Source organism: Astatotilapia calliptera, chromosome 23 (genome assembly GCF_964374335.1).
Source record: "Astatotilapia calliptera chromosome 23, fAstCal68.1, whole genome shotgun sequence".
NCBI classification, from domain to species: Eukaryota; Metazoa; Chordata; class Actinopteri; order Cichliformes; family Cichlidae; genus Astatotilapia; species Astatotilapia calliptera.
Window position 1 is genome coordinate 1,023,044 of NC_137443.1, and position 12,085 is coordinate 1,035,128.

The window sequence follows — 12,085 nt, forward strand, 5'->3', positions numbered from 1 at the left end:
GATGGGCATTATTGAGCTATTTTAGACAGTGGCGTTAAATGCATCGATGCAATGCTCCTGGGTAAAAATGAATGTAGAGATATTAGGAGCTGTATATTTTAATATTTACCAAATTGTGTTCTGATGCTTGCTAGTGTGATTTTACATGTGTCTTCCCGCCGTGCTGCTGCAGGTGAACATGCTAATCCAGTCATCATTTATGTAACGATGGCTGTGATAGGGCTAGAAACAGGGCGTGTCTGTGCAGGGGTGTGATGTCACTGACGCCCACCGCACAGCAGGGGGTTTAAAGTGAAATGCTGGAGCGCTAAACGGCCGACGCAGTGAATGAGACTCACCTGGATGTTGTTTTTAAGAAGATATAAAAGCAGGAGACACTTTATGTCCTCATGAAACCTGCATTTGACTTTTATTATGAGTGTTGATTTGTGACAACTCGAACAGTTTAAATAAATGACTTCTGAATAAAACCTGTACAAATTCAGTCAAGCTTTTATTAAACACTTTTACATTTTGTTCATACTAATGAAGACCCCCCCCCCCCCCCACACACACACACACACACACAGACAGGTAACCATACACAGTACTGTGCAAACTTTGTTTTGCTATCGAGGTGACTGACACCCTCTTGGTATGTTTGTAAAGTGCTCTTGAGCAGTATTGCTCCAGGCTTCATGAAGGTTGGAGGTTGGCTGCTTTTTCATTCATTTTTATGTTGCGCAGCGAGTCCTTAAACATCTGTGGAGGATTAAAGAGGTGGCAGGCCTGTCTACAGCAGATGAACAGTCTCTGAACGTCCTGTCCTAAAGAGTTACATGAAAAAAACACACAAGCAAAGCCGTGACACAGGACCTGAGAGATGCATCTGGCCCTTCAGCTGATCCATCTGCTGTTCGCTGAAGCCTCCTCAGAAATGTTCTCAGTGGCTGTCCACAAGCCATTCTTAATGAAAGGAAACAGGGAGAGGTTTGCCAAATTGGACTTAAAATTAGTGGCAACGAGTCTTGTGGAGTGAATCTACATTTGAAATTTTTGGTTCAAATCGTGGCCAGTGTGTACAGGAGAGGTCAGGAGAGAGGTACAGCAGTGTGTCCATCTGTGAAACACAGTGGAGGCTCTGTCATGGTTTGAGTCTCAGCCAGTGCAGTTGGGGATCTGCAGGAACTCCACCGTGTGACAGACAGCATCCTCCTCTGTCACACCGAGCGTCTGCATGTCCTACCTCACTACATGCATGAATCTTTTCTGAGGTCTTCCTCTCTGCCTCCTGCTTGGCAGCTCCATATTCAACATCCTTGTCCAATATATCTACCATCCCTTCTGTCATAGCTGGACTGGCCAGTGGCCCACTGGGCATTTGCCCGGTGGGCCGCTGGCGACTTTTTGTTTTTATGGGCCGATGGATTTTTTTTTTTTTTTTTTTTAAGGAAGGGTATATGTACTGAAAGGTGTTGGATTGGCCAATTGGTCATGATCGACTCTCGGCTGGACCAATTACAGCCGAGGAGGCCGGATGCACCCTCCCCCTTGTTTAGCAATCACGTGATTTTCGCGCATTGCATGCCGGGAACTAGTGGCAAAACAATCAAGTATCGCATCAAATGCAAGCATTTGCAGCACCGCAAAACGTTCATTCTCCGGTTCCAATACCTTCTTGTTTTTTCTTTGCCGCACAAAAAAGGTATGTACAAAACAAAAAGAAAAGATACGAGGAAAAAATCAAAGGAGTGAACGGGTCAGACCCTTACGAGCACACAGAGTGGACAGAGTGCCCAACTTTCACCACGCTCAGATTTATAATCATACGGTTCTTGGAGTGAGTGCATACACTCGTGAAGTTTAGTAACTTCAGGTCACTGCAACAAGCCCAGGTACAGTTTACCGACGGATGGGTACAGGACCTTGAAATGCACCGTGTAGAACGAAAGACCATCGTACGTATCATAAGTTTACCAGTCTCACAAATCGTCGTCATAAATACACATTCGTTAACCGTTTATTAATAGGACCTTTGAGCTCAACGGTAATTAAATTCTCTGACTGTGGTTCCAGTCAGAGAATTTAAGACTTTCCCTAATAACAAACCGTGGCTCTCTAAAGATATTAAGGATCTGATTCTTAAAAGGAAAATTGCTTTTAACGAGGGAGACGTTCCCACTGTGAGAATATTGAGGAAGGAGGTGAGGGCTGCAATAAAGATTGCCAAGATGAGGTATAGAAATAAGATTGAGGCAGAACTCAGCAGTAACAACCTCAAAAGAGCTTGGCTTGGTATGAAAACAATGGCAGGGCTACAGACGAAAGGTAAAAGCAGCATTACCTTAGAGGGGTTTACCTCTGACAAACATCTGGCAGACAGTCTTAACAGTTTTTACCTTCGTTTTGAGAACTATGATTGTTCTAGGCAGACCAGCACACTGAGGGAACAGACCATCACTCCCCCATCTATTTGTATTGATGAGACAGGGGTAGCTAATCTTTTTAGACACACCAAAAGCAAGAGTCCTGGACCTGACAACATCTGTGGACAGGTACTGAGAACTTGTGCTGATCAGCTGAGTGGGATTTTTCACTATATCTTCTCACTTTCTTTAGAGCTACAGACGGTACCTAAAATTTGGAAACATGCTGTCATTGTTCCTGTTGCTAAGGGCAGTTCTCCTAAGGCACTGAATGATGTTAGGCCTGTGGCTCTGACTTCTTTAGTGATGAAGACATTTGAGAAGATAATTAAGAAGGAGATTTTAATGCATGTTGAACACCATCTTGACCCCTTCCAGTTTGCCTATAGAGCAGGGAGAGGTGTGGAGGATGCTGCTGTCACACTCCTGCATCTCTTGTATAAGCATCTTGAGGCCCCCCACACCCATGCAAGATTATTATTTGCTGACTTTTCATCGGCATTTAATACAATTCAACCCTCTTACTTGCTGACAGGCTCTACAATCATTTCAAGCTTGACACTAGTCTGGTCGGCTGGGTGACAGACTTTCTGACTAATAGGTCACAATGTGTGAGGTGAATCATGTCTTTTCTGATGTGCTCTCCTCCTCTACTGGATCACCCCAGGGTTGCTGCCTCTCTCCCCTTCTGTTCATTCTGTACATGAATGAGTGTCGCAGCAATTTCACAAACAGACACATCCTGAAGTTTGCTGACAACACAGTGATCGTCAGTCTTCTAGTGGAGGACGAGTCAGGCCATGGACAGGTTGTAGATGATGTTGTGGATTGGTGTGATGAGTTCTTCCTTTCACTTAACGTGTCAAACACTAAAGACATGATTATTGATTTTAGGAAGTCCTCTTATAGCTCATCACCCACTATCATTAAAACTGCCGATATTGGGATCGTTGAGAGTTATAAATATCTAGGTGTGGTACTCGACCATAAACTGTGTTTTGAATCTCATGCTGATGCCACTACTAAAAAAGTTCAACAAAGACTGTTCTTTTTAAGGAAAATGAGATCTTTTAATGTCTCATCTGAGATGTTGTCCTTGTTTTATAGAAGTTTTATCGAATCTGTGATGTTATTTTGTATCGTTGCCTGGTTTGGTAACCTGACGGTGAAGAATAAGAATCGGTTGGGACTTCTGGTAAAAACTGCTAGCAAAATTTCAGGGCGCTGGCAAGATGGACTTTTGGCCATTTACAATAGAAATGTGCTTAGAAAGGCTCATTCTATTATTAATTGTGTGAACCATCCACTTCACAGTGAGTTTGAGTTGTTGCCTTCCGGCCGCCGTTTTAGAGTACCTCCGAGGAGGACTAAAAGACTCCAGGTCTCTTTTATCCCTACTGCGTCTTGTCTCCTTAATGGCAAATAATTGTCCTTGAATTTTCTATCATTATTATTGTTATTATTGTTTTATAGTATTGTTCTGTTTGTTCTTATCCTCCTGCTGCTAAACTAAGTTCCCCTTGTGGGACAATAAAGAAATTGAATTGAATTGAATTAATTAGTAGTGGAAATAATTTCTGGTAGCGTCACAGAAATGTAGCAGTGACAATAATACTGTATGTTGTAATCGCACTGGACAATTAGTGATACAAACAACTGTTTTATCCTGTGAATAAAAGTATATGTTTTTGTCAATGTACCATAATAACAGAAGCGAAACGCAATATTGTGTCAGGACAATTCACTATTTATGCACAATAAACACAATAAATAAAGGAGCATAGCGCGACAATTTCTGTTCAGCGCCAGACTTGCTTGTAACTTATATCACTAATTATGTTAAGAAAAATGACGTAATAACTACTACAAAACTCTGACCTTTGTGGGAATGCTTGGAGCAGACTAACCTGTGAGCTGGAGTGTTCTGAGATGTTATATTTGGTATATCCAGACCATCCGTCGGCTCTTACTTCGGAAACATGGCTTAAAAAATTTCTCTTCAACGACGTAATCCGATAAAAAAAAAAAGATCTCTTTACCCGTCGGCTTCCCGTGGCTGTCATGCGACCGGCTATTGAAGTTTAATAATACAACAGCTTCTTGACATTTTTTGGGTTTCTTATTATCGCTGTGTAACTCAGTTCAATTGAAAGCCTGCGTGCGCTAGTACCTCTTGCCACAAGTTCCCAGAAACCTTTGCGGTTTTACCCCTGAATGACGTCACATTTTCAATCTTTATCCTGGTGGGCCGGTCTCTAGTCAAAATGCCCGGGCCGATTTTTTTGTCCCAGTCCAGCCTCGCCTTCTGTGCACATGTCCAAATCATTCCTGCCTTGCCTCTCTAACTGTACTCGTTTCTAGCTCCATCAGTCCTCGTCACTCCACCTCCAGGCGTGCTTCTAGCATCTCCAAACATCACAGCAGCTCTCCAGCATCTTGTAGCTTCTTGCTTTTATCCTTCTGTCTAAAATCACTCCTGACACTCGTCTCCACCCACTCCACCCTGACTGCACTCTCTTCTGGACTCTCCTTTTTCTTGGATGGTTGATATTTAAACGGATCTACCTTCACCATCACTGCTCTTTGCATGTCTCCCTCTTGTTCACACATATGTATTCTGCTTCTTCTGACTTTCAAACCTCCGCCTGCTTCCTGCTCTCCACAGAGCCTGGAACTCATCGTTATTGATCTCTGGGATCATCTTAACAGAGAATAGAATAAAAGAAGAGCTTTGCATGTCCTCCAAGAAGCCTGGAGAACTACTCCTGAAGACTACTTAAAGCTTGCCTGATAGTTCAGCCTGTGCTGAAAAATTAAAGGTGGTCAGACCAAATATTGACTTTCCCTTCAGGTTTGCATGAGTTGCTGCACCCATTTCCCATTTTCCTGACCAAATATAAAGAAAGAGGGATGGCTCGAGAGATTTGCACAATTCCACATTCATTCAACCATCATAGAGCATCATGGGATCATTCTTACGGTGACACACCCTCTGAGGGGCACGGGACAGGGTATAGCATCATCTACCTCAATGCAGGTGTCTATGTAAGGGTCCAGCAGCACCATGTTCGGGAATGCTTTGTTACTCTTTCTCTCGCTGAGCAGGTATATCTGCCCAGTGACTGAGGAGCAGCCACAGAAGAACTTTTTGTTCAGACATTCCTCCTCCAGCTCCGTCCACTCATCTGTCTCCATGTCAAAACGAAGGGCTTGGCCTCCGAACAGGTAGAGGGCACTGTTGAGCTCCGTGGCAACCAGGTCGTATCTAAAGAAAAACATATTAATCTTTCTGTTTAATTGTCAGCTGATCATCCTGTATCATTTAATTTGAAAGCTCAAACTTCATAAGAATGTAAATCTGGCAGTGTCAGAAAGATACTCACCGTGGAAATGGAGAATAGGAGACCACATCCCACTGATCCTCCTTCGCCACATACCTCTGAATTCCACCATAAACCTCGCCATTTTCATCCAGCCCACACGCCACGTAGATACACGACCCCAGAGCAGCAGTGGCTGCCCTCTCTACGGCCCTGACCATGGGACTCACTGCCTCCCAACCCTCCTCTGACCCAAGGACCAGCCTTTCTACATCATCCACAAGACCTTCGTCCATACTTCCCCCCAGGACATACAGTACTGACTCGAGCCCTATGGAGCAGTGGCTGTGTCTGGACTTCTGCAGGGCTGGCCCGTCCACCCAGCGCTGGTTCCCACATTCGTAGATCCGGACCCAATCCACACTGAACCACAGAACATCCCGGAAGTAGCCACCTGTCACGACCACACTGTCTCCTAAATAAAAAGGAAATTTTAAAAAATCAGTGAAAATTTAATGTTCAATATTCATGTAAGATCATAAAAACGAGCACATGAAAAATAAGCACACATCTAACTTTTGCCAGTTTCATTATGCATCCATTACCCACTGCAGCCACGGAGTACTGTGTGAGGTTCTTCCTCTGCAGGGGCGCGCAGCTCTGCCATCTACCACTCATCGGGTGATACTGGAACAGCGCCTGTTCTTCCTGATCATGAGGCCCGCCCAGCACGAACAGGGTCTCTCTGGCCCTGGTCCTCATCATTGACCTGCCCACTGACCAAGATGCTGGGAAATGTTCATTGAGCTTTATGATGAGCCTGGCTCTGGGATCAGAGCTTTTCATTCTGGTCAAGAGTTCAGTGATGAAAGGCAACGACAGAGACTCGGGCCTCACCAGCTCAATGAGCTCCAGGAAATATTCTTCTCGTTTAGGGTCAAATGACACCCAGCGCAGTATTGCCTCCAGAGCCAGATCGTCTTTATGGATGGTTAGGTCATCGCTGGCAAGTAGATCTGCTACTGACTCTTTTGAGAGTGACAGAAAATCCTCTTCAGCTGAAATAGCGGAGAAGTGAGTGAGCACCACCTGTCGTGCTGCGGCATAAAGCTGAGTGCAACCCAGCTGCCAGGCGTAGGCCATCATCCCCAAACAGTTGCTGAGGTGCAGCTCACGCTCCAGGAACTTACAGCACAGCAGCCTGGCTCGCTCCAGCTGCAAAAAGTCGGACGTCTCGAGGATGCCCGTAACATTTTCTCTGTCCAGAGACAGGCTGCATGTTGTGGTATATTCCATCAAGGTCCTGAAATGCTGCAGACTCACACCTTTAATCTCTACCTGCCTTTTGCTGCTCTCCAACCCACGGCCAAAGAACAGAGCCCTGAAGTAAGGGCTCTGCAGGGCCAGATGTTGACGGTTGACATAAAAAATCTCTCCTTCTACTTGTAGGCTAGCATCAGGTGTTATATCAGCCTCAGAGTCCTTCACCTGTGAAGCAGACTCATCCTCTTCTTCTGATACAAGCGTCAATTCAAAGCTCTGCAGTTTCAGCTCATGGTCACCTCTGTCAGCCATGTCACAACAAACAGCCACCCCTCCTCCTGTGTTCTGCTCGGATCCTCGTCCTCTGCTTTCCAACACACCAGCTGGTGCTATTAATAGACTTCCCCCCCTCGACTGACAGCAAAGGAAAAGGGGGTCAGTTCCAAAAGCAGATGCTGATGATAAAACTGTGAGTTATAATATAAAATATTATAATATAAAAACTAACTCACCCTATCATACCAGCCCCATTAAATTAAATCATGAAGAGTCATTTTAAAAAGCAGTGACGTCATGTAAAGGCGCTCGGTGTTTTGATTGGTGGAACATTCTTGAGGTCGAAATTTCACTTCCGTGTCACGCAGCTAACATGGCGGTGAGTTCGTACATTCAAATACTTTTCTGCCTTTGCACCTTTAACGTTGTCGGATATGCTGTTAGCCCGTGAGTGTGTGTTTCAGCCGTAACCCGGGTTTAAATCAGCACGTTCAAAGTAATATAAGGTGTTTTTGTTGTATCATGTTAGCTAACACGGCTAGCCTAGCTAGCTGGGCTCATGCTCAGCTGGTGTTTGTGTGCGCGGCTAGCACACATGCGACTCACAAACGGCGTGTTTTGTTTTCTCTGCGCAGGATAAAGACAAAAAGAAAAAGGAGAGCATCTTCGACTTGTCCAAATACATCGATAAGCCGATTCGTGTAAAGTTTCAAGGAGGACGAGAAGGTAGGTGGATCAGTTATGATAACAAGCTAACAGTTAAGCAGCGCTGCGGGATTTGCTGTCCTTATGTCCAGCTAATGGAGACTTTACACCGTGTATTTGTTTCCTCCTCAGCCAGCGGTGTCCTTAAAGGATTTGACCCTCTGCTGAACCTGGTGCTGGACGGCACTATTGAGTATATGCGCGGTAAGTGTGCGCTTTAAAGTCAAGACCATGCGAGGGAAAAATGATTTACAGGAACAAAGAATGACACAAGACTGCGCCAGCACTGAAGTGTTTTGCGTTTCCTTTAACCTGAACCCAAATGAGTCATTTGCAACACTGAGGCAGTGCCCAGACTAACCTGAGTGTTTCTGTGATCACATCTACTGAAGGAGGACCCAGTAAAATAAAATAAGGCTACTGGTGATGGTGAAAGTATTCCGATGGTCCCACAACTGGGAAATGTTATTTAGTATACTGAGTCGAGCTGTGTGTTTCACCAAGCGTTGATCCTTAGCTCAGGGCTGACCACCAGCCTCAGTGTGAGCTATGACAGCTGTAGCCTTCACTCACACTGAGGAGTTTTCATGCTAAAGTCATGTCAGCGTGTGGGTGTAAGTGTGAGCCCAGCTGAGTTAAATTAAAGTTTTGTTGTTTTTTTTTACTTAAACTGAGCCTCATGTTATTGACTGTTTGAAATAGCTACTCAGCTCCTCTCCAGCAGGTGGGTGGAGCTCCTGCACCTGAGATATTAAGGCTAAACCTTCTCAGCGACACCACAGTGAAGTTAGGGTTGAAAAAACTGAAACTGAGTAGCTCATAGGAGTTACTTGAACACTGGTGGGGCTTACTGTTAAAGCCGTGTCTGTATTTAAACTGATCGTGCAGCATCGACTGCTGTCGTAGATAATGTGACGCTTACTTGTGTGCTCCTGCAACTCCTGTGTTTAGATCCAGATGACCAGCTGAAGCTGACAGAAGACACCCGGCAGCTGGGGCTGGTGGTCTGCAGAGGAACCTCCGTAGTGCTGATCTGTCCTCAGGATGGCATGGAAGCCATACCAAACCCATTCATACAGCAGCAGGACGGCTAACACACAAGCTCTCCCCTGCTAACTTACACGTACTTGTACACACTTGAATATTTCGTTGTTTCTTTTCCTTAGTTTTTATTTCGTTTTAACAATAACGGTGATCATTAATGGAGCCAAGACGATTTAGTTAAGCAGCAAAAAGACGTTTGAATGCACTTCACTTTTATTTCAGTCTGATGTGCAAATTTGTAAAGATTTGTGTTGTAAAGAGCCCATAAATGTGGGATGTGTAAACAGTACCATTTTCTTTTTATCCAGAATAAGTGAACTTTTTACTATTCTTTGTTGTTTTGATAAGAAAATAAAGTGAAAATGTAATTATGCCGACTTTTGGAAGTTTTGCTCTACTCTGCTGGCTGCACATCTTTGCCTTCAGAATTACATGAAGGTTGTGAAAACGACCACTTTGAATGTGAGTTAGATTCCTGAAAGTCGCTGTAGTTTAACAGCAGCATGACTCAGCTCAGATGTGGTTCCATTTTTATCTCGTACACTGAGTGTCACGGGTTCTCTGCCATTTCACACCTCGCACTTTCAGTTTTTAATCACTCGGTAAAACCAAGCAAAGACTCAGAGACAGGCATGACTGCATCAGCAGTCTCGTGTTTATCCTTCCTAAAAACTCCTTTATTGAATTGAGTTCCCGCTTTATTTTTCTCCTTTCATCCAGACTTCTGTGGCTCGCTCCATACTTTTGGAGCCACTGCTCTACAGCTGAGCGTCACTGCTCGCTGTCCAGCTTAGCCAGCAAAAAAATACGTCAAATGCTTAACAATCCAACGCCAATTCCAAAAGAGTTGGCACGTTCTTTAAAATGTGCACAAAAACAATGCAATGATTTGCAAATTTCATAAATCTGTAATCTGTTTGTGTGTAGTTGTACGAAGCAGCTGTTGCCAGTTGAGGCCCAACATGATCGGCTGTGGAAGAAGCATCTTAGAGACAGTTTCGCAGAAATTGTGAAATATGCAAATTGTGATGAAAGTTTTAGAACTTAAAGACTCAATATGTCTACAGTGCAAGACATCAAAAGAGGCCAAAAATCAAAAACTTTAATAAAAACAGACATGTTGTGGAAATCACTGCACAGAGTTCACTGTGTCATCCACAAATGCACATTAAAGACAAGAAGAAATCTGAAGAGAAGCCACGTGATCCAGAAACGTCCCGGCCTTCTCTGGCGGAAAACTGATGGAATTTAAATTCTTATTTGAAAACTTGGCCTAAAGACGAGAGGGTCCATCAGGCTTGTTGTCGGCACCAAGCTCAAAAGCCTCCATCCCTGCTGTCACGGGGGGGGGTCAGTGTCTGTGGACGTGGACTATATGCTGAAAGGTATTTACAGGTTTTAGACCAACACATGCTCCCACCCAGTGGTGTCTTTTTTCAGGCAAGGCTTTGCATATTTCAGCAATACGATGCTGAAACACATGAATCTGTTACAGCAGCATGGCATCATAGTACACAGTGTGCTGATCGATGTGCAGTCCAGTTTCACCAGCTGCAAACATCTGGAGCACCATGAAATCACAAAAATACAACAAGGCCAGAGCTGATTTCTGTTTCAGCCCCCTGACTTCACAGCGAGTGGTCGTTGTACTTAAACACCAGCTGGTTATGTTCAGTGATCCGTGTGAGCGGCCAGTTAACAGTGTGATGATGTCGGTCATGAACTTAAAGTTTTGAAAGGAATACTGGGAGTGTGTGTTGAGTGTGAGAAGATAAACTTCAAGCCTGTAAACACACCAACAAAGAGGCTGTTGCACCTTTGTGCTTTAGCAGGGCGGGGGAATAATCCCAGTTTGCACCTCGAGCTTTACAGCAGAACGTGTCCATTGTTTGTTAAAAGTTGACCCATGTGCTTTGAAATGAGGGACAACTGTTCCTGTTCAAATAATTACAGAGTAGGTAAATTGTGTTTTCAGTTATGGAAACTGAATAAAGCCTTAAATACACTTTAAACTTGTGCACCATTAACCTCGATGCAAGAGGTCAGTAAAGTGTCAGACTGGAGGCGCTGTGGGCCTTAATGGTTTGCCAGCTTGTTGTAAGTGCAGAACTTGCAGCCAGGAACAAAAAGGCCGAGTTAAAGGAGGCTCGGCCCCTCCTCCTCCTGTTGCCCAGTCACTGTGTCAGTGGAGCACTGACGAGCAGCACCGGAGCCGCTCTGGAGCGTTTCGAGCCATTTTCATCTCTGCTTTGTTCCAACTTGCTGTACTGAAGGATGCGTGTTTGATATTTACCCGGAGACTGTGGACAGCAGGTCAGCTGCAGGTCAGCTATGAGGTAACAGCAGAAACACCTGTGCACACCGGGGTGTAACCAAAGGGATCAACAAGCATGGAAGGAGGGTCTGCCAGAGATTTGTGAAGACTTACCGACTTTCAAAGGCAAACAGAAAAAGGTGGGTTACCTGCGGGACGGAGGAAAGGCACGCCTCCTGGCCAAAGGAACAAATAGCGGACCTCTTGGTGTCCTCGCCCGGTCTTCAGTCTCCGTGTCTGTTCTTGCTGGAACTTCGGGATGTTGTAAATGTCAGTGCTGAGAGCAACAGATGAAGAGGTGAGTGAGTCTACCTCAGGACATAAAGCCTGCATTGTTTAAAGCTCCGCTGTGTGAGACGTACCTGAGACGCTGTGTGGAGTTTATCTGCAAAGATTTACGGACGTTTTCTTGTCTTTACTGTGACCTTTCCCCACATCTGATTTGTGATTGCCAAGCGACATGGCCTCCGTGGTTTATTTTACGCGCTCCTCAGGCTGCGCCGCCGGGCGGTAACTTTTTTTGTACTTTTGAATAGTTTGAGTATTTATGATCATTATTTCTTTACTGACAAACAGTTTGTGAGAACTAAAAGTATCTTTAAATGTAACTCTGTGTGTGTGTAAAAGTGTCTGTTTAAAATCATGCTCCCAGTCTCATGGCGCACTAACTGCAGTGACACGCAGCACGTTTATTTCACGCAGGCTTGAATCGTTTTGCCTGTGAGGCATTATGCTGCTGGAGACAGTCGACGGTGGGT

At 44.7% G+C, this 12,085-nt stretch overlaps 2 protein-coding genes and 1 long non-coding RNA gene across 3 annotated transcripts; 1 reads left to right on the forward strand and 2 right to left on the reverse strand.

Moving 5' to 3' along the window:
• Window positions 1-474: 474 nt before the first annotated feature.
• LOC113015849 (kelch-like protein 23) lies at window positions 475-7,318 on the reverse strand. Its single transcript, XM_026158202.2, has 3 exons — window positions 6,331-7,318; window positions 5,789-6,200; window positions 475-5,670 (listed from the first exon to the last, which is right to left on the reverse strand). The coding sequence occupies exons 1-3, from the start codon at window positions 7,298-7,300 to the stop codon at window positions 5,367-5,369; spliced, it is 1,686 nt and encodes a 561-aa protein (XP_026013987.2). The 5' UTR covers window positions 7,301-7,318; the 3' UTR covers window positions 475-5,366.
• A 238-nt stretch (window positions 7,319-7,556) lies between these two features.
• Window positions 7,557-9,384, forward strand: lsm7 (LSM7 homolog, U6 small nuclear RNA and mRNA degradation associated). The gene is made up of 4 exons (XM_026158206.2): window positions 7,557-7,643; window positions 7,900-7,990; window positions 8,102-8,173; window positions 8,921-9,384. The coding sequence occupies exons 1-4, from the start codon at window positions 7,638-7,640 to the stop codon at window positions 9,061-9,063; spliced, it is 312 nt and encodes a 103-aa protein (XP_026013991.1). The 5' UTR covers window positions 7,557-7,637; the 3' UTR covers window positions 9,064-9,384.
• A 714-nt stretch (window positions 9,385-10,098) lies between these two features.
• On the reverse strand, window positions 10,099-12,064 carry LOC145424198 (uncharacterized). The gene is made up of 3 exons (XR_013905171.1): window positions 11,690-12,064; window positions 11,477-11,604; window positions 10,099-11,365 (listed from the first exon to the last, which is right to left on the reverse strand). It is a non-coding gene; the product is annotated as an uncharacterized LOC145424198 (long non-coding RNA).
• Window positions 12,065-12,085: the final 21 nt, after the last annotated feature.